This window comes from Arachis hypogaea, chromosome 4 (genome assembly GCF_003086295.3).
Source record: "Arachis hypogaea cultivar Tifrunner chromosome 4, arahy.Tifrunner.gnm2.J5K5, whole genome shotgun sequence".
In the NCBI taxonomy this organism is placed as follows: domain Eukaryota; kingdom Viridiplantae; phylum Streptophyta; class Magnoliopsida; order Fabales; family Fabaceae; genus Arachis; species Arachis hypogaea.
In genome coordinates, this window is record NC_092039.1 from 96,997,678 (window position 1) to 97,017,006 (window position 19,329).

Genomic DNA, 19,329 nt, shown 5'->3' on the forward strand with positions numbered 1-19,329 from the left:
AAGAATTATAAATAAAAAAAGTGATTATAAAACCAAAATTAAATTAAATAAAAATAAAATAATTCAATTATATATATATATATATATAATAATTAGCACATATATTAGTAAAGAAAGCACCGTAACACTCAGTTGGTTCACGAATTTGTATCAAACTATCCGATTTATGACGAATTGTCTGATTTTTAGCGGTTTAATTGCGTCTTCCATCCAAACTTTCAATCGAATTGGTTAAACCACCAATTCACCAATTTTTTTTTATCGAACTGATCTAATTGCATGGAACGCAGGAAATACTGTAAGACTCGGTTGGTTCGCAAATTTGCATCGAATTGATCGAATTTATGATGAATTATCTGATTTTTGACGGTTTAATTTTGCTTTCGGTCTAAATTTTCAATCAAATCGGTCAGACTAACATTTCACCGATTTTTTGATCGAATCGGCTAATTCAATCTAGTTTTTATAACTATCAATTCAACTCAGTCTTTTAATGGCCAATAATGAATAGAAAGTGCATTAAAAACTATTATAAATCGCAGAATATAACTTTAAAATATAATATATTTAAATAGTTATTAATTTTAGAGATTATTTTATGATTCGAGAATAACTTTGAATACCACGTCACTTGACTCGTACATTATTTTCACACGCTACTAATTGTGACCAAAATGAAGCTTCAACATGTTTCAATTTTATAGCTATATGCTTGTTTTGACTTTTATATCTTTTTGCTTTATATATTTATCGCGTTGTAGTATTCTTTGACTTTATATCATATTTTAGGTCAATAATTTGCTATAAATATATGAAAAATTATTAGGTACTTTAACTCTAAATTAACTCTTAATTACATTAATATATTAATTAAATAATAAATTATTAATAAATATTTATAATTAAATTATATATATTATTAATAAATATTTATAATAAAATTATTTTATTGTATGTGACATAAATTAATTAAAAAGAACAAATTCTTTTAATTTTCTCTCGAATCACCTAATAATATCTCATATATATATGGTCGCACTCCTCTAAAACAAACATATATATGCACCCATTTTTTTCGAAACAACACCCAAGCACCAAAACTCCCGAAAATCCTCAACTAACCAACAAGATTAAGACATTCCTTTCTCAAATCACAACCAAACTATAAAAGTCAACGAAAAAATTTACCCACATGCAAACTAAGTAATGCAAAACCATGGAATCTTAAGCAAAATAAATGTCCCAACCTACGAAATTGCATCCATTTACCTAGTGTGAACAGCTTTCAAGGCCTAATTGCAGCACAATGAGCAGTAAATCAACAGAAGATCATAGTTTGGGAGACCACTTGAATCTGAATAGTGAGGAAGGTTACAAGTCACATATACAAACTATTCTAACTAGTATCGACGACCGATATGTTCAATCAGCTAGCATTGTCATAGTTCCACATGGGTTTCAAAAAGGGAATGAAGATGCTTACAAACCAAAGGTTGTGACCATCGGACCCCGATTTAGGGGATCCAGAAAAGAACTACTAAACATGGAAGAAACAAAGCTGCGCTGCATGTTGTCTCTCCTTCATCGAATCAAGGACGACAAGGACGACGGCATCAACAAAAGGTTGGATGATTGCCTCAAGACCGTTTTGGAGTTAGATAAGATAGTTCGAGCGAGCTACGTCGACTCATATCACATCAAACTCAACAAGTATGAATTGGCAACAGTTATGTTAGTGGACGGTTGTTTCCTTTTAGAGCTTCTTATTTGCGGATCCAAGAAACTTAGTAAAGACTACCCAAGCTGCTTGGAGCCTCGGGGTCCTGGACCTGAAGTGGTTAAAGAAGAAGTGGTCTTTTCTGATCTTACACTGTTGGAGAACCAGTTACCTGTTCTAGTCATCCATGCCTTGTCTCAAACATTATTTCCTGATTATTTTTCCAAAGATATTGATTTGGAAAACTTTCCCAAAGAAGAAGTTGAAGAAGCTAAGAAGAAGAGAAAGGAAACAAAGAAGGAAAGGGCAAACAAAATAAACGATCTTGCGTTGTGTCTCTTTTCCTACTCTACTAAGGTTGAGAGACCATATTCCCCTCACTTTCTTGAACTTCTGCACTCTTCCATCCCTGGTGATGAGAGCGTGGGGAAGAAACACATTAATGTTAGTGGCGGAAATAGTGATCATCAGCCGGACCACCAGTCGGCCATTGTTGTGAATGATGTTGAGCAAGAAACCAGTAAACGTGCTGAAAAATTGCTAGCAAAGACTCGTGTGGATCAAAGACTAAAGCGATGCGCTACAAGGCTTGAAGCATCTGGTATCAAAATTAGACCTTCTAAACACGGAGGTGAGGGGAAGAGTCGATTAGGTATGAGTTTTCTTGTCCACAAACTCTTCATATTTTTTGTCATGCTGGGGAATTGTTTGGGTACGGCGATAATAGGATTAAAGAACATGCTTCAGAAGCTGCTTGCTTATGCTTGGGGTACCCTCAAGTTTGTGCTTCTGGGAATTCGTGCCGATAGCAAAAACAGGGACACATGGCAAGAAGAGGAAGTGAGGGGCTTTGATTTTGGCATCAAATTCAGCAAAGAAAATGGGATACTAGAAATTCCGCAGCTGCACATCACAGAAACGACGAATGCAAAATGGTGCAATTTCATTGCTTGGGAACATCATAAAAACGATCCGATGCGTTCTTCTGTAGTCGGTGCGGCAAGTCTCAGCCTCAGCGCCAAATGCTCTTCTGCTGCGTTGATTTTCAATGGACTAGTTTGTTGTTCTTCGGATGTTAAGCTTCTTAAGAAGAAGGAAATTATTGTGGATCATATGAACATGAGTAATGATGAGCTGGTTGCGTTCTTTCGTCGGATCGCAGAAACGGTTGACCACGGTATACTTGATGACTATTCCGGTTATACTAAAATTTGTGATGATCTCAACGCTTACTCGGCAACAATTGGTATCAAACAATTGTTCTTAACAGGGTGGCATATTTTCGTCTGTAATGTCATGAGGTTTTACAAATTTTTGCGTCGCAAGTACAACTTTGCTGCTCTGTTCTTGATTCTTCTCACTGTTGGACAGCTTCTCTACGCAATGCTCGCCTATCATCGACCGCCCAAATAATTTGTTTTGTTTGGAATTGAATGGGACGCGGAAAAACTGCGTGTCTATTAATTTCCATCTAAGCTGCTATGTTTTTTATTTTTTTTAATGAATTAAATGTTCTATTTTTAATTTTTTTAATAGATTTAAATGTTTTATTTTAGATAATTTAATATGTTTGATTAAATTATTTAATATAATATATATTAATATTTTAAATATATTTTTATGTAAAAATATATTTATTTGTAAGGGTGTTCATGGATTGGATTTTATCCGCATATTCTCGGTATTTATCCGAATTCGATTCGAAAATTGCGAATATGGATCCGATCCGCAAGACTATCGGATCAGATCCGTATACTAATCGGATCGGATTGCGGATTTTGTGTTGGTATCCGTATATCCGATCTGTATATTTGCATATCCGCAAAAATAAAGAAATAAATAAGTAAATATTCTTTTTATATTTTATTTCATGAAATAATTATTATATATGTTGTATTATTTTAATTTATTATTTAAGAAAAATATGTTTAATATTATTTAAAGAGTAAACATATTTAAAAAATTGAAAAAATGAATGTTATTGATATTTTTTAATAAAAATAAGCTTTTAAAAATATTTTTGTGTTTTGCGTATATATTCGATATCCGATCCGACTCGATCTGCAAATGTGCGGATCGGATCAGATCGGATCCAAGCTTAAAAACTGCGGATATTGGATTCAATCCGATCCGATGATTTTAGTGCGGATCGAATCAAAATTTTGGCCATATCCGATTCGATCCGCATTCATTTGAGTAGTTATTTTTTAAATTAATTTGTATGTTGTATATTTTGTATTTTTTAAAATTGTGTTTTAAATTTAATATTATATGAGATACTCTAATAAAAATTTAAAAAAAGTTTTGAATTTATTTATTACCATTGCTAATTAAAAAGAAAAATATTAAATTAAATTATTGCATGAATTGAATTATATAAAAGGAGAAGTATTAGATACAATAAAAAAATTTATATACCCCAAAAATACTCTTAATTTTTGTTAATCTGTCACTTGTGCTCTTTTTTTCTCAATAACATTAAATCTTTTTAAATATTAACAAGAATTACTTATAACATATTTTTTAATTAAAAAAAATGAAGTTGTGCTGCTCTAAGTGTTTCAAGATTATTGGTATGAATTGTAGTTTTAATGATCACACGTCTAATACTAAAAGATTTTGTCCAAATCATTTCACCTACGGATAAAACGGTAATAAATCTTTAAGGACAGCGCATAGCACGATTTATAATAAAATCGTTCTAATATTTTTTTTATTTATTTTCTTATAAAATTTTATTTGTATTTAAAAATAATTAAAATATTATTTTAAAAATTTTAATTTCCAACAGTATAATGATTGGATAACTGTATTATTTACTTGGTCATAAAAAACTAAAAGTTACACTTTTGTATTAAAATTCGATATGACATCTTAATAATAATTCCGTAATTTAATAAATAATTAAATTATATGTTAAATTAAAGAATTATGTACAGAATAACAGAAGAATTTCATGAGACATATTTTAGACCGTGCAAATCAAAATGATCAGTTTCCTTCTTTTAAAGTACATGTAGGGATATATTTTTCATCAATATATAAAAGATAAAACTTTCATTTAAAATTGTGATATTGTGAATTAGGTTAAAAAAAATGCAATATTTTTTAAAAAAATTGTAAACGAAACTAGTCAGTTGTCAGGTGGAGGCCCCAAAATTATACTGACCACTACATGTATCCTGTCGTTTTCTATGTAAAAGTATCAATTCATTGTATTGAACACTACATACACCAGGTAGCTTTTTTTTGTGTGGTAATTCTTATGTGTTTTTTTAAAACTTATTATTATTATTACTACTACTTCTAAATGGAAAAACTAATTTCTTTTTGAATAATTAATTTTCTATGCTATAATACATTATTATAGTACATAAATCAAAATTAAAGTTAATACTATTCAAAGGTTGATTAATAAAAATTTAAATTGTTCAAATAAATGTAAAGACAATACAAAATTATTATTGGTTATAACATTAGACAATACAATAAAAAATTTAAAAAAATAATTATAATTTAATTTTAACAGAGTATTTAACTAATATTTTTTTATAAATGGAACACTACACCTAAGGTGTCGCTTTCTTTGACTAAATTTTAAAAATTGAAAAGCTACATGTCATGTATCGTATTCTTTGTATTTGACAATGACACCAACTTTAAAAATCAGAGTTTTATAATACTTTTAAAATTCTTCTTTTTGTAATCAGAATTTGTTTTTCTACATTTTTGTGAATCAATTTATATTTTACAAAAGTGTGTCCATTTTTATAACATTTAAATTTTTAAGATGAAAATATTTAAAATACCTTTAATATATCAGATAAATAATGGTGCCCAGGATTCTTAACAATGCATATTGCATTAGTATTATGGATGTTTCTACGGTGGAAAAAGTATATTCAAGACCTTGGTGGACCAGATAATGAAGTTAATTTTTGGAAAAGTTTGGGACCGGTTCACAAATAATCAAAAGTAGCGGTTAGGGATGGAATTAAGAAAACAACCAAAAAGAAGGGGAGGAGATGAGAATCCAGTATTAATCCAAAGCCATTAATAGTTACGTAAAAGATGTTTTGGGGTCAGTGTGAAGCTTCGTTTGGTCGAACTGCACGGAGACGGCGGTGCACGGCGGAGGAGAAGTCGGGGTTGAACGGCGCGGAAGCAGAGATCGAGATCTGGCTGTCTCGAGGTTCAAATAAGGGAAGGAAATGGACCACCCAGGGCAACGAGATTCACAGGTACGCTTTGTCGGTGTCGATTAGGTTTTTACCGTCCGATAATTGCACGGGAGGCATGCGCAGAAATTGATTTCAATTGGGGGGCGGCCTTCCCATGTCCGCCGACAGTTTTTACCGTTTGATTTTTCGGGGTTGCCGTTTAGAGTGGCATACCGCCGAATTAGATTTGTTACCTCTTAAATTCTATACCGAAAATCGGGGGCGGTCGTTACAGTTGAATGAGTTTTAGTTGGATTATTATAGTATGACTGGAAATACAGTTGAGTGAGTTTTAGTTGGATTATTTTAGGGTGTCCGGAATTATAGCTGCGTGTTCGCAGTCATGGTTGATAACACCTATATTCTGTTCGCTCACTGCGATTTTTTGAAATGTGACAGCCAAATGGGTTTGTGGAGCCTAGCTACGAGTTTTCATTTAATTTTGACCGAGTCCATGCGTCACAGGTGTGTTTGTTTCTCATGTTATGAGTTTTTGTTGACCGGTTTATGTTCATGTGGCCCATCGCCTGTTCTCACACATGCCACGTGTTGTTAAATGCAGGATGCTGATGGTGGGATGAGCAGCGAAACCGTGTCGGTAGAGGAAGCAGAAGCGATGGAATCGTCCACCGCAGATGCTGACATAGATGTAGAAGCAGCAGTGAGGATTGTTGATGGGATAGGGTCCTTTGGCGCAACTGAATTTTCTTCCCTGACAGCCAAGGACGTGCTGACGACGGAGTTCACAAGCCTACAGGCAGCTTATGACTACTACAACGAATTCGGTCGTATGAATGGATTCTCGGTCAGGAGGTCCAAGGTGGGCCGCAGAACAAAGCAGGGGCAGAGGGCGAAATAATTTGGCAGATATTCGTGTGCTCCAGGGAAGGAGAGCGCGACAGGAAACACATGCATCGGGAAGACAGGAAGAAGGATCCTCGACCGATCATGCGGTGCGGGTGTGAAGCCCGGATTAAGGTCCACGCTGATGATGCCAGCGGGCGATGGTTTGTTGAACAAATCTGCGATAACCACAATCATCCCATGCTGGATGCGAGGTTTAGGGGTCTGTCGCGGTCACAGAGAGCAATCAAGGAAGGGGATTTGCACCAAATGAATTCCATGAGGAAAGCTGGGTTGCGAGTGTCGACGATTTTCCGTGCGTTTGCCAATCAGTCAGGAGGATTCGAGACTGTTAGGTTCGAGATAAAAGACATATATAATGCGATAGAGAAGCAAAGGCGGGCTGGCGTGACAGATGCGGAGTCCGCGTTGAAGTTCCTGGGAAATTTAAGGACAACTGATTCCGGGATGTTCTGGAGGTACTCGCTGGATGTTGACAAGAGGCTGGAAAATCTCTTCTGGTGCGATGGAATAAGTCGTTATGACTACAGCATCTTCGGTGATGTCCTGGGTTTTGATGCAACTTACGGTCGTAACAAATACAAGTTCCCTTTGGTAATATTCTCAGGGGTGGACCATCATATGCGGACGGTGGTGTTCGGCTGTGCCATCTTGAGCAACGAGAGCAAAGCAAGCTATGTGTGGTTGCTGCGGTCATTCCTTGAGGCAATGAAGGGAAAACAGCCGAAATCTGTCATCACGGATGGTGACCTCGCCATGAAGAGTGCGGTTAGCACAGTTTTTCTGGGTGCACATCACAGGTTGTGTAGCTGGCATCTGTTAAGGAACGCCACTGCTAGAGTTGGACGGCCGGGTTTTCTTAGGAAATTCCGTCTATGCCTCATGGGAGATCTAGAGGTTGACGAATTTGAGACAATATGGACGGATAGTGTGGCGGACCACGGGTTGGAGGATCATCCGTGGATAGTGGATATGTATGCCAAGAAGCATTCCTGGTCCAATGCCCATATCTGGGGGAAATTCTTCGCAGGACTGAAGACGACATCCAGGTGCGAGGCTCTGAACATGCAGCTTGGAAAATTTATACACAACGGGTACAATTTGAGGGAGTTTGTCGAGCACTTCCAACACTATTTAGAGTTCATGAGGAGGAGAGAACTAGTGGCAGACTACAAGTCTGCGTATGGCGAGCCTATTGTGAAGACGAAACTCGAGCCCATTGAGCAGTTCGTTGCAACGATTTATATAAGAGAGGTCTTCGAACTGTTTCGGGAGGTGCTGATGCTAGCCAGCAACGTTAGAGTTGTGTCCACCAAGAGGACGAGCGCTTGTGTTTTGTTCGAAGTTGCAATGTACTGTAAGCAGAGATCATGGGCCGTGTCGTAGGCCGAGGAAGACGACGAATTCAGGTGTTCTTGTCAGCGGATGGAGTTCTTTGGGCTTCCTTGTGTCCACATGGTTGGAGTTCTGGTTTATCTGAACATGACAGCTATCCCCAAAGGCCTAATACTTGACCGGTGGACAAAGAGGGCTAAGCAGCCGCGTGCACCCTGCGACGAAACTCGTGTTGGGGAGATCCCAGACGCGGCATACATGATCATGCACGCGGCGATGCTAGATGATTGCAGGGAGCTGGTGAGCCTGTCTTGCCAGTTTTTCGAGGACTACGTTGACGTGAAAACAAGGTTGGCAAAGGAGCGTCAATCCCTGCGGGACAAACATCGCCAAAGGTTGGGTGTTGCTGAGGAGGCCAGCAGGGTGTCTGTTCGGGACCCGATGCGGGCAAGGTACAAAGGATGCGGTCGAAGAGTTGTCACTTCCTGGGAAAAGTTTCACCGTGTTCAGAGGTGTCGGCTGTGTGGAAAGGGCAGACACAATTCTCGCAAGTGTCAACAATCGAGTACGGGGGAGAACATCGACAGTTTTGAGGCTGGCGCGGCTTACGAAAGCATGGAGGTAGGAGAGGGGGTGAGGAGTACTATGAATTTGAGTGAGCTGGCTGAACCGTTCTTGTTGGTGGTTACGCATTGAGCTGGATTCCGTATGGGTGGCTGCTAAGCACTGTACTTGTTGGCGTGGCATCCGGAAGGGCGTATGCATAGCGTAGGTTATGTGAGTTAAAAATTTTATACTTCTGTTCATATTCATTGAGATCAGGGACGGATGTATTATGCAGTGCAGCTTGTGAAGATGTATACAGTGCAGCTTGTGAGGACGTGCCTCCTCAATGTATTGGTCTGTGTTGTGACAATATTTGCGTTTGTGTGTTTGATTAATTAAATTAGTAAGGGCTAGTTAGTGTAAACCGAGTCATGTAACGAGTCATTGTTGCCTCAAAAAATTTTATTCATTCGGCCATATCGGTTGCGTTCACGGAAGAATGTAGTATGTAGTGGAACTTGTGAGGAGGTTCCTCCTTAATGTGTTGGTGTGTCTCAATGTGTTGCTATGTGTTGTGACAATAGTTGCATTTATGTTTGATTAATTATACTAGAAAGGGCTAGTTAGTGTAAACCGAGTCACAAGTTTGTGTTGATTAATTAAATTAGAAATGGCTAGTTAGTGTAAACCGAGTCATGTAACGAGACATTGTTGCCAAGTTAAAGTGGTCAGTGCGTAGGGATTTCGGATGCCTGGGTTTCAGGACGAAATTGCCTATCATAAACTGCATCGACTGTTTATGCTTTCCTGGTATTGAGAATATGGCACTATGAATCGGCAAAGGAAAAAAATAACCATATAGTGAGACGATTTGTTTAGGGGTTGATAATAAAGGCATTGCATTATATTGTAGACTCCGTGGTAAAACATACAAAACAGAGGACAAAAATGCTAATTTAACATCCAGCGCACGACAATAAAGTAGTTTACCAAAAAAGCGGTTGTTCCTGGCATGCAAGGGTGGATACGCATGCAATCAAATACAGTCAAGCAGTTAAAACTACCTTTAGTGGTTTTACAATACGGCGGGTCAGGTAGCTATCACGTCGAAGTGGATTCGTGTACAATGATTTGTTGGTACCACTTCAAAGTGACGGCCTACCCCGGTCGCCAACAAAAGGGGGCATGAGAAGCCCAACATGGTCAAAACATAGCTCACGTTGTGAACAGGGTCATGGCAGCACTACTGCCATTGCCCTCTGGCCATTCCAGTCCACCTCTGCCCGCTGCCTTATCTCATCGCGGAACTCATTGAAGTGCTCGTTTACAATAGCCAACGCAGTGTCAATCCGTATCCTGTCGGACATTTGATCGATGCTCTGCATTATGACAAAGTAAAGGCATACATGGATGTGTCGAATGAGAGATATTTACACAACGGGAAACCTTTTTAAATGCATACAGTGCGGGAAAAGTTGTGTTGAATACCTTCCTCTGCGGGACAGGGTTGGTTGTGAACATATGCTCCATTTGAAGCCACAGCATCATCCATAGCTTGTCCTTGTCACTTTTTTTTCACGGTCGCCGCCGGAAACACAAATTGGTGAATACCTGTCAAAATCGGAGAATAATACACATGGTTGAACAATTAATATAATTCGTACCAGCTGTAATCGTTAGTGATCCCCAGGACGAAGTCCGGATTCCACTCAGACAGTGGCGGGTTCCTTCCAAAGACGTCGAGATCTGGGAACATGGTTCTCAAGATCTTGTTCAGAACAGTGGCCTGCAAAACGGCAGGAGATGAGACAGGAAAAGGAGTTGTAAAGTCCACAAAAATGAATGTTTGGGTTTAGTTGCATGTCCAATAAGGGATGAGACAAGGAAAAAAAAACAAATTTTGTCCCTATGTGGGTAGGGAGGAAACAAAATTTTTTTTCGGTTTGTTACTTTTTTTTTAGATATCGTCCCTTTTATTTTTTATCTCTCTTTGGATTCTGCGTGTCCCGGACTAAACCCAGCAGGCCCAGCATTTCAGAACAAATTGGATTAGACAAAAAAAGCCTTCGAGGACGAGATGGAAACACAACAAAAATGCAGTGCATCATGGGAAAGGATACGTAGAGATTACGTACCACCGACTTAACCGCAGAAATTCTTCCCTTGACAGTCTCCTGTGTTGGAAAGCTGTCAAATATCCACGTCCGGCGACTGGAGACATCCACGGCCATCAGGTAGTAGTGAGACTCCTTTGTGCCCTCGAGGACGTCCTTCATCTGGACGTAGATCTGTCACGGAGTTATGCGTTAGCGTTTTCTGGCCAGGTATGAGCGGCAATGGGAAATAATAAACAGCATTCTGGTTTTTTTGTCTTTCCTCGATGTTATGTCATTTTTCCTTGTAACTATCGGTTTTTCATGCGGTCTGCGCTGCGACAGTGCTTACATATCTCAGGGTGTTAGGACGTGGTAGCCATGTCCCACAAAAGTAGTCCATCAAGTGATCATCGTCGATGTCCTCGGTCAGAGCAAATTCCTGTCACATGTGACATTGACCGGTCATATAGCGGTCGTAACTGTTGCGCAAAAAAGAATCGGTACCTCATATCACGTAGTATGGAAACGTTACCGAAAAAATTAGTGGAAGGGACCAGACCGAACACCGTTGCATCTGCGACTGTGTCCATGAGGTCCTAGTTGGATAACCCTCTCTCTTTCCCTCTGGTCCCATCAACGACCTTTGGGACTTGGGAAGATGACATGGCCTAGTGAAACGGAAAGTTTTTCGACCAACGGAGGGAGTTGAACATTTTGATTTTACATATATCTAATTTATTCAAATACCCATCCCATAATAATATAGTTATAGTTAATTATTTACATGTGTAGTCAAATATAATGGCATAGTCCATGATTTGATTAAAGAAAAGGGTACTATTAGAAGTCTTAGCAGAATAACAAAAGTGCAACATTCCTGTTACCAACATAGAAGGAAAACAACGTGGTCGTATAGTGGCCGTCGACCAGCGGAAAATAACGGAAGATATGTTAACCAGCTAAGACATGGACATGTGTCATCACCCTTAAGCTCGGTTCTCTTAATGGCTCAACTAGTCGCGGTTGGCGTCACCATTAGCCGCCTGCTCATTGTCATCGGCACGCCTTTCGGTAAGGATCATTAGCTTATCCTCCAAAGTTGCCACCCTGCCTAGCACCTCCTGCCACTTGGCGAGTTGATGATTTTCCTGTTGACGGAGGTTGTTGATCTCCGCTGTTAGCTCAGCTGCCTTGGCTTCCATTCGCCTAGTCGTGGCGTCTTTCTTCTCCCTTGCTAGGGTAAGCAACATGTGCTTCCCCCGAATTTCTCTCGCCACTTCCGCCAGCTCCAACTCCGTCGCCCTCAACTTCATGTCAGCCATCAAATGCGCAGTCCTGGCGGTGCTCAGCCGTTCAAGGTACTCCTGGATTTTGGCCTTCAGATATTCTTCCTACCTTGCCAGTACCTCCTCAACCAGATCACAGTCTGCACACTGTCCCTCCGGACGGATGATGTCAATCAGGGCCGCCACTGGAAGGTCTGCTAGGCCATCTTGGCGCCTCTGGTAGGTCGGTTCGGTGACCGACTCTTCGGACATTGTCAATTCACTCGGCGTGAGTTGTGGTCTCCTGGAGGGGTGTTTGCGCTAGGGCAAGCGTGTGGCAAGTATCGCAATAAGGGTAAGTGACGGGTTACGATGGATTTATAATGATGCGCTTGATCAACCAATGCGCGTGTGACACGTTTCGGCATCTAACCGGGACAAATGCATCCAAGGTTATCTCTATTGGCTACAATTAGCATAAACCTTTGTTGAGATGTATACTTTCACTTATGCGGAACATAATTGATATCTTGCATTCTATAAACATTAAATTTGACCCCATTCGGGCCGTTAGGTATGGAATAAATTGATGTACTAACAAACGATATCTAAGGTGTTGGACAGAATATGAAACTGATCGTCGAATTTGAACAGGGGACGAATAGAAACTCGAGGGCCATCGCATGGCTGATAATCAGTATTGTAAGTTTTCATCCGTAATTTTTTGTAATTTTTTAAGCAATGGGAATAACAACATTGACATCCAAGTTGGAGGTGCTTAAAAGAAAAAAAAAGATAAAACATCCCTATCTGAGAGCATTAACGTGCTTACGCGCATGGCAACAGAGTAGAACAGAAACAACAAAACATCATAGTTGCTAAGTATGAGCATCCAAACGAGGACGGGAACGGTATAACGAATGGTGTCATGGGCTCCACTCAACTGGATGACTAGCCCCGGCATCATCATCGGCCGATTGTGTCTGGTTAATACCTGCCTCACAGAGCAGTTCCTCATGCCTCTCCTCCAGCTCCATGACACTCACTCCCAGAGCAGCCCACTTTACATACTCGGATTCTTGTCGTTCGCAAAGGTCTTTGACCCTCACCTTCATGTATTTTGTCTGTTGTTCCAGCACCCTGATTAGGTGATCGTTAGTGTCTCTCGCGAACCACAACAACGTCTCCACCTCCTGGCATGCGTGCTCGCACTCCCTCACCTCGGAATCCTTTGCCTGTAGCCTGACTTCGGCCACTGACTGCGTCAGCTTCGCCGCCTTCACTCGCTGGCCGAAATCGAGGATTCCCTCTCGGTCAATGCGGCCTCACGCATCTTCGCCTCCGTTGTTTTCACGTCCAGGCGGAGGTGGTTGAGAATCTCGTCCGTAGACCGTCCTGTGAGACCGCCGCCAACAAAGGCCTTTGTTGGAGCAGATCCAGATCCCCGCGACATTCCTACTTATGTGGGTGTCTCAGTCTTGTAGTCACTATATCCCGGACAGCTATTCTGCATATGCAATGTTGGTTACCGTTGGTGGAAATTTATTATTGTAATTGCGCGCCTCGATCAACAAGGGAGACTTCCTCAGCACGTCTTGGGGCATCAGAACAACTCCAACGGGGATAAAATTATAAAATAATTTTTAGTGAGTTATTTATTTTTATTTATAAAATTTAAATGTTAACCACATTACAAAATAATAGAGTTTAACTATATTTTTTTATTAAATAATTTTATAAATTAATATAAGTTTGAATTATATATTGTGTATTATTTTTATATATGAATTTATTTAATATTACTATTTTTAAATCGTGATTTTTTTATAAACTTATAACTTTACATTATATTATTGAAAAAAATTAATTACATTAATAATTTTAAAAATTTTAATTAATTAATTAAGTGGAACCACAATAGGAATTACAGTTAGTTCTTTCTAATGGAGAAGAGATATATGCTATTAGTTCTTATTTACTGTTTATGACGCAAAAGCTGATGTGAATTTACTTTTTATGATAGGTGGGTCATAAACAGGAATTGAGATGAGTCCCCTACTGGAGATGGTCTAAACGAAAGTCTCTTTCCTGACACACGGGTATTAAAATAAAGGTGGGACCCTTATGCCAAGAGTTCCTCGGAAGAGGGACTTCCATTAGTTGATAACCTTTTACCATGTGGCATGTTATCAACAATTTTTAAAAAATATATAGCTTACTTTACATACATATAGGCGCTTATATTAAGTAATTAGTATAATTTTTTGGAGTTCAGGGTTTAGCATTTAGTTAAATAATCATATTAAATAATTAAATTATAATTAATTAACTAATACGTAAATAAATTAAAATTAATTTAATAATTATATTAAATAATGCAATTATAACTAATTCACTTATAACTATAGTATTTAATTATATTAGATAATGATATTTTTATTTAATAAGTAATTTATTAATTTATCAAAATTAAATATATTATTTATTTATGTTCGACATCTAATTTATGATTAATATACAATGTGTTTGGTTGCAACGTTGAAAAAAAAATTACGCACAATTTGAAAAATATATTAAAAAATAAAAACGAAAATTTGTCATAAAAGCGGTATAGACGCATCTGAAGTCTGAACAGGCCAAGTGATACAGTCTCCTGCTACTGAATACTTTCTCACCGGCGTTCTTTCTTGACCTCACCAATGGAATACATGGTTAAAGGTGATGGGAGGTGATGATTCTGCATGGACGGAGCCTCCAAGCATCGAACCCCCTGTGGGCGACGTTCGGGACCGGCCGTATTTCCTCTTGAACTGCTCCCACGTGACATATGGGTGAGGATTGCGACGAAAGTTGCAAACAACTCTATACAAGACCTTCTCAACTTGGAGTCGACTTGCAAGGGGTTTTTGGACGCCGGGCGGTCGGCCGTGGTATACAAGCATGCCATGGTGTGGACCATGTCGTGGGTTTCCTTTCTAAAGTACCCGGACCGGGGCGAGAGACAATTCGTAGATCGGTGCATAGACGCAGGAAATCCGGACGCAATTCTCAGGGATGGATTGAACGAGTATTTCTTCATGGCCAGACGTCATGCCGAAATGGATCTACTTACCAAGGCTACATTGCATGGTAGCTGGTGCACAAAATTATGACCATCAACAATGGCTCCAAAGACTTGGTAGCGCTCTCAAACGTGAATCACACTTTGTCACAACTCTGCACAACTAACCAGCAAGTGCACTGGGTCGTCCAAGTAATACCTTACGTGAGTAAGGATCGATCCCACGGAGATTGTTGGTATAAAGAAAGTTATAGTCATCTTGTAAATCTCAGTTAGGCGGATAGTAAATGTTATGGAGTTTTCGAATAGTAAATAAATAAAACAGAAAATAAAGATAGAGTTACTCATGTAATTTAATGGTGGGAATTTCAGATAAGTGCATGGAGGTGCTGTGTTCCTTCTGAATCTCTACTTCCCTACTGCTTTCATCCAATCCTTCTTACTCCTTTCCATGGCAAGCTGTATGTAGGGCATCACTGTTGTCAATGGCTACATCCCATCCTCTCAGTGAAAATGGTCCAAATGCTCTGTCACAGCACGGCTAATCATCTGTCGGTTCTCAATCATGTTGGAATAGAATCCCTTGATTCTTTTGCGTTTGTCATCACGCCCAACAATCGCAAGTTTGAAGCTCGTCACAGTCATTCAATCCCGGAATCCTACTCGGAATACCACAGACAAGGTTAGACTTTCCAGATTCCCATGAATGCCGCCATCAATTCTAGCTTATACCACGAAGATTCTGATTAAGAAATCCAAGAGATATGGGCCCGGTCTAAGGTAGAACAGAAGTGGTTGTCAGTCACGTGTTCATAGGTGAGAATGATGATGAGTGTCACGGATCATCACATTCATAATGTTGTAGTGCAACAAATATCTTAGAATAAGAACAAGCGGAATTGAATAGAAAATAGTAGTAATTGCATTGAAACTTGAGGTACAGCAGAGCTCCACACCCTTAATCTACGGTGTGTAGAAACTCCACTGTTAAAAATACATAAGTGATGAAGGTCCAGGCATGGCCGAATGGCCAGCCCCCATGAAAGATTGAATGGTCAAAGGAGTTAGATAGTCCAAGATGTCTAATACACTAGTAAAAAGTTCTATTTATACTAAACTAGCTACTAGGATTTACAGAAGTAAGTAATTGATGTATAAATCCACTTCCAGGTCCCACTTGGTGTATGTTTAGGCTGATCTTGATCTTTATACGAGCTGAGGCTTCTTTTGGAGTTGAACGCCAAGTTGCAACGTGTTTTTGGTGTTCAACTCTGGTTCGTGACGTGTTTCTGGCGTTTGACTCCAGAATGCAGCATGGAACTGGCGTTAAGCGCCAGTTTACGTTTTCTAATATTAAATAAAGTATGGACTATTATATATTTCTGGAAAGCTCTGAATGTCTACTTTCTAACGCCGTTGAGAGCTCGCCATTTGGAGTTCCGTAGCTCCAGAAAATCCATTTCGAGTGCAAGGAGGTCAGAATCCAATAGCATCAGCAGTCCTTTGTCAGCCTTTTATCAGAGTTTTGCTCAGGTCCCTCAATTTCAGCCAAAAATTACCTGAAATCATAGAAAAATACACAAACTTATAGTAAAGTCCAGAAATATGAATTTAGCATAAAAACTAATGAAAAAATTCCCTAAAAATAGCTAGATTATACTAAAAACTATCTAAAAACAATGCCAAAAAGCGTATAAATTATCCGCTCATCACAACACCAAACTTAAATTGTTGCTTGTCCCCAAGCAACTGAAAATCAGTTAGGATAAAAAGAAGAGAATATACTATAAATCCCAAAATATCAATGAACATTAATTCTAATTAGATGAGCGGGACTTGTAGCTTTTTGCTTCTGAACAGTTTTGGCATCTCACTTTCTCCTTTGAAGTTTAGAATGATTGGCATCTATAGGAACTTAGAATTTTAGATAGTGTTATTGATTCTCCTAGTTAAGTATGTTGATTCTTGAACACAGCTACTTTTATGAGTCTTGGCTGTGGCCCTAAGCATTTTGTTTTCCAGAATTACCACCGGATACATAAATGCCACAGACACATAACTAGGTGAACCTTTTCAGATTGCGACTCAGCTTTGCTAGAGTCCCCAGTTAGAGGTGTCCAGAGCTCTTAAGCACACTCTTTTTGCTTTGGATCACGACTTTAACCACTCAGTCTCAAGCTTTTCACTTGGACCTGCATGCCACAAGCACATGGTTACGGACAGCTTGATTTAGCCGCTTAGGCCTGGATTTTAGTTCCTTGGGCCTTCCTATCCATTGATGCTCAAAGCCTTGGATCCTTTTTACCCTTGCCTTTTGGTTTTAAGGGCTATTGGCTTTTTCTGCTTGTTTTTTTCTTTTTCTTTCTAAATATTTTTTCGCCATTTTTTTCTCTTTTTTTTCTTTTTTTCTTTTTCGCAAGCTTTTTATTCACTGCTTTTTTTTGCTTCAAGAATTAATTTTATGATTTTTCAGATTATCAATAACATTTCTCCTTTTCATCATTCTTTCAAGAGCCAACAATTTTAACATTCATAAACAACAAGATCAAAAAATATGCACTGTTCAAGCATTCATTCAGAAAACAAAAAGTATTGTCACCATATCAATATAATTAAACTAAATTCAAGGATGAATTCGAAACTCATGTACTTCTTGTTCTTTTGAATTAAAAACATTTTTCATTTAAGAGAGGTGAAGGATTCATGGAATTATTCATAGCCTTAAGACATAGTTACTAGACACTAATGATCATATAATAAAGACACAAACATAGACAAACATATAGCATAAAATCGAAAAACAGGGAATTAAGAACAAGGAATGAGTTCACCTTAGTGATGGTGGCGCCTTCTTCTTGAAGGGGCAATGGTATCCTTGAGCTCCTTTATGTCTCTTCCTTGCTTCTGTTGCATGATCCCTAGTGATTTTGGTGCTTGATGAGCGGATAATTTGTATACTTTTTGGCATTGTTTTTAGTATGTTTTTGGTATGATCTAGTTAGTTTTTAGTATATTTTTATTAGTTTTTAGTTAAAATTCACTTTTTTGGACTTTACTATGAGTTTGTGTGTTTTTCTGTGATTTCAGGTATTTTCTGGCTGAAATTGAGGGACCTGAGCAAAAATCTGATTCAGAGACCAAAAAGGACTGCAGATGCTGTTGGATTCTGACCTCCCTGCACTCGAAGTGGATTTTCTGGAGCTACAGAAGCCCAATTGGCGCGCTCTCAACGGCGTTGGAAAGTAGACATCCTGGGCTTTCCAGCAATATATGATAGTCCATACTTTGCCCAAGATTTGATGGCCCAAACCGGCGTTCAAAGTCACCTCAAGAAATCCCAGCGTTAAACGCTGGAACTGGCACCCAAATGGGAGTTAAACGCCCAAACTGGCACCAAAGCTGGCGTTTAACTCCAAGAAGAGTCTCTACACGAAATTTGCTTCATTGCTCAGCCCAAGCACACACCAAGTGGGCCCTGAAGAGGATTTTTATGTCATTTACTCATTTCTGTACACCTTAGGCTACTAGTTCTTATAAGTAGGACCTTTTGCTATTGTATTAGAAGACTTTGGTAGCTATCTTCATTTTTATGCTATCTTAGCTCATTGGGAGGCTGGCCATTCGGCCATGCCTAGACCTTATGCTTATGTATTTTCAACGGTGGAGCTTCTACACACCATAGATTAAGGTGTGGAGCTCTGCTGTACCTCGAGTATTAATGCAATTACTATTGTTCTTCCATTCAATTCCGCTTGTTCTTATTCCAAGATATCACTTGTTCTTCAACTTGATGAAGGTGATGATTGACGCCCATCACCATTCTCACTCATGAACAAAGTGACTGACAACCACTCTTGTTCTACAAGCATTTGAGGCTTGGTGAATATCTCTTGGATTCCTGATTGCACGATGCATGGTTGATCGCCTGACAACCGAGTGCTCGCCTGACAAACGAGCCAACCATTCCGTGAGATCAGAGTCTTCGTGGTATAGGCAGGACCTGATGGCGGTATTCAAGAGAATCCGGAAGGTCTAAACCTTGTCTGTGGTATTCTGAGTAGGATTCAATGATTGAATGACTGTGACGTGCTTCAAACCTGTAACCTACTGGGCGTTAGTGACAGACGCAAAAGAGTGATTCTATTCCGGTAGGGGAGGGAACCAAACCGGTGATTAGCCGCACTGTGACAGAGTGCATGAGCATTAGTTTTCACTGCGAGGATGG

At 39.1% G+C, this 19,329-nt stretch overlaps 3 protein-coding genes across 3 annotated transcripts; all 3 read left to right on the forward strand.

The window, feature by feature from the left end:
* Positions 1-1,306: 1,306 nt before the first annotated feature.
* LOC140184175 (uncharacterized) lies at positions 1,307-3,130 on the forward strand. Its single transcript, XM_072234474.1, has one exon. The coding sequence runs from the start codon at positions 1,307-1,309 to the stop codon at positions 3,128-3,130; it is 1,824 nt and encodes a 607-aa protein (XP_072090575.1).
* Positions 3,131-6,846: 3,716 nt separating this feature from the next.
* On the forward strand, positions 6,847-8,187 carry LOC112795051 (protein FAR1-RELATED SEQUENCE 5-like). The gene has a single exon (XM_025837008.1). The coding sequence runs from the start codon at positions 6,847-6,849 to the stop codon at positions 8,185-8,187; it is 1,341 nt and encodes a 446-aa protein (XP_025692793.1).
* Positions 8,188-14,784: 6,597 nt separating this feature from the next.
* On the forward strand, positions 14,785-15,195 carry LOC140184176 (uncharacterized). Its single transcript, XM_072234475.1, has one exon. It carries the CDS (start codon positions 14,785-14,787, stop codon positions 15,193-15,195), a length of 411 nt encoding a protein of 136 aa, XP_072090576.1.
* The last annotated feature ends 4,134 nt before the right edge of the window (positions 15,196-19,329 follow it).

What these genes read in the sequence shown, in the direction of transcription:
- LOC140184175 (XM_072234474.1), top strand. Translation starts at nt 1,307, where the DNA reads ATGAGCAGTAAATCAACAGAAGATCATAGTTTGGGAGACCACTTGAAT.
- LOC112795051 (XM_025837008.1), top strand. Translation starts at nt 6,847, where the DNA reads ATGCATCGGGAAGACAGGAAGAAGGATCCTCGACCGATCATGCGGTGC.
- LOC140184176 (XM_072234475.1), top strand. Translation starts at nt 14,785, where the DNA reads ATGGACGGAGCCTCCAAGCATCGAACCCCCTGTGGGCGACGTTCGGGA.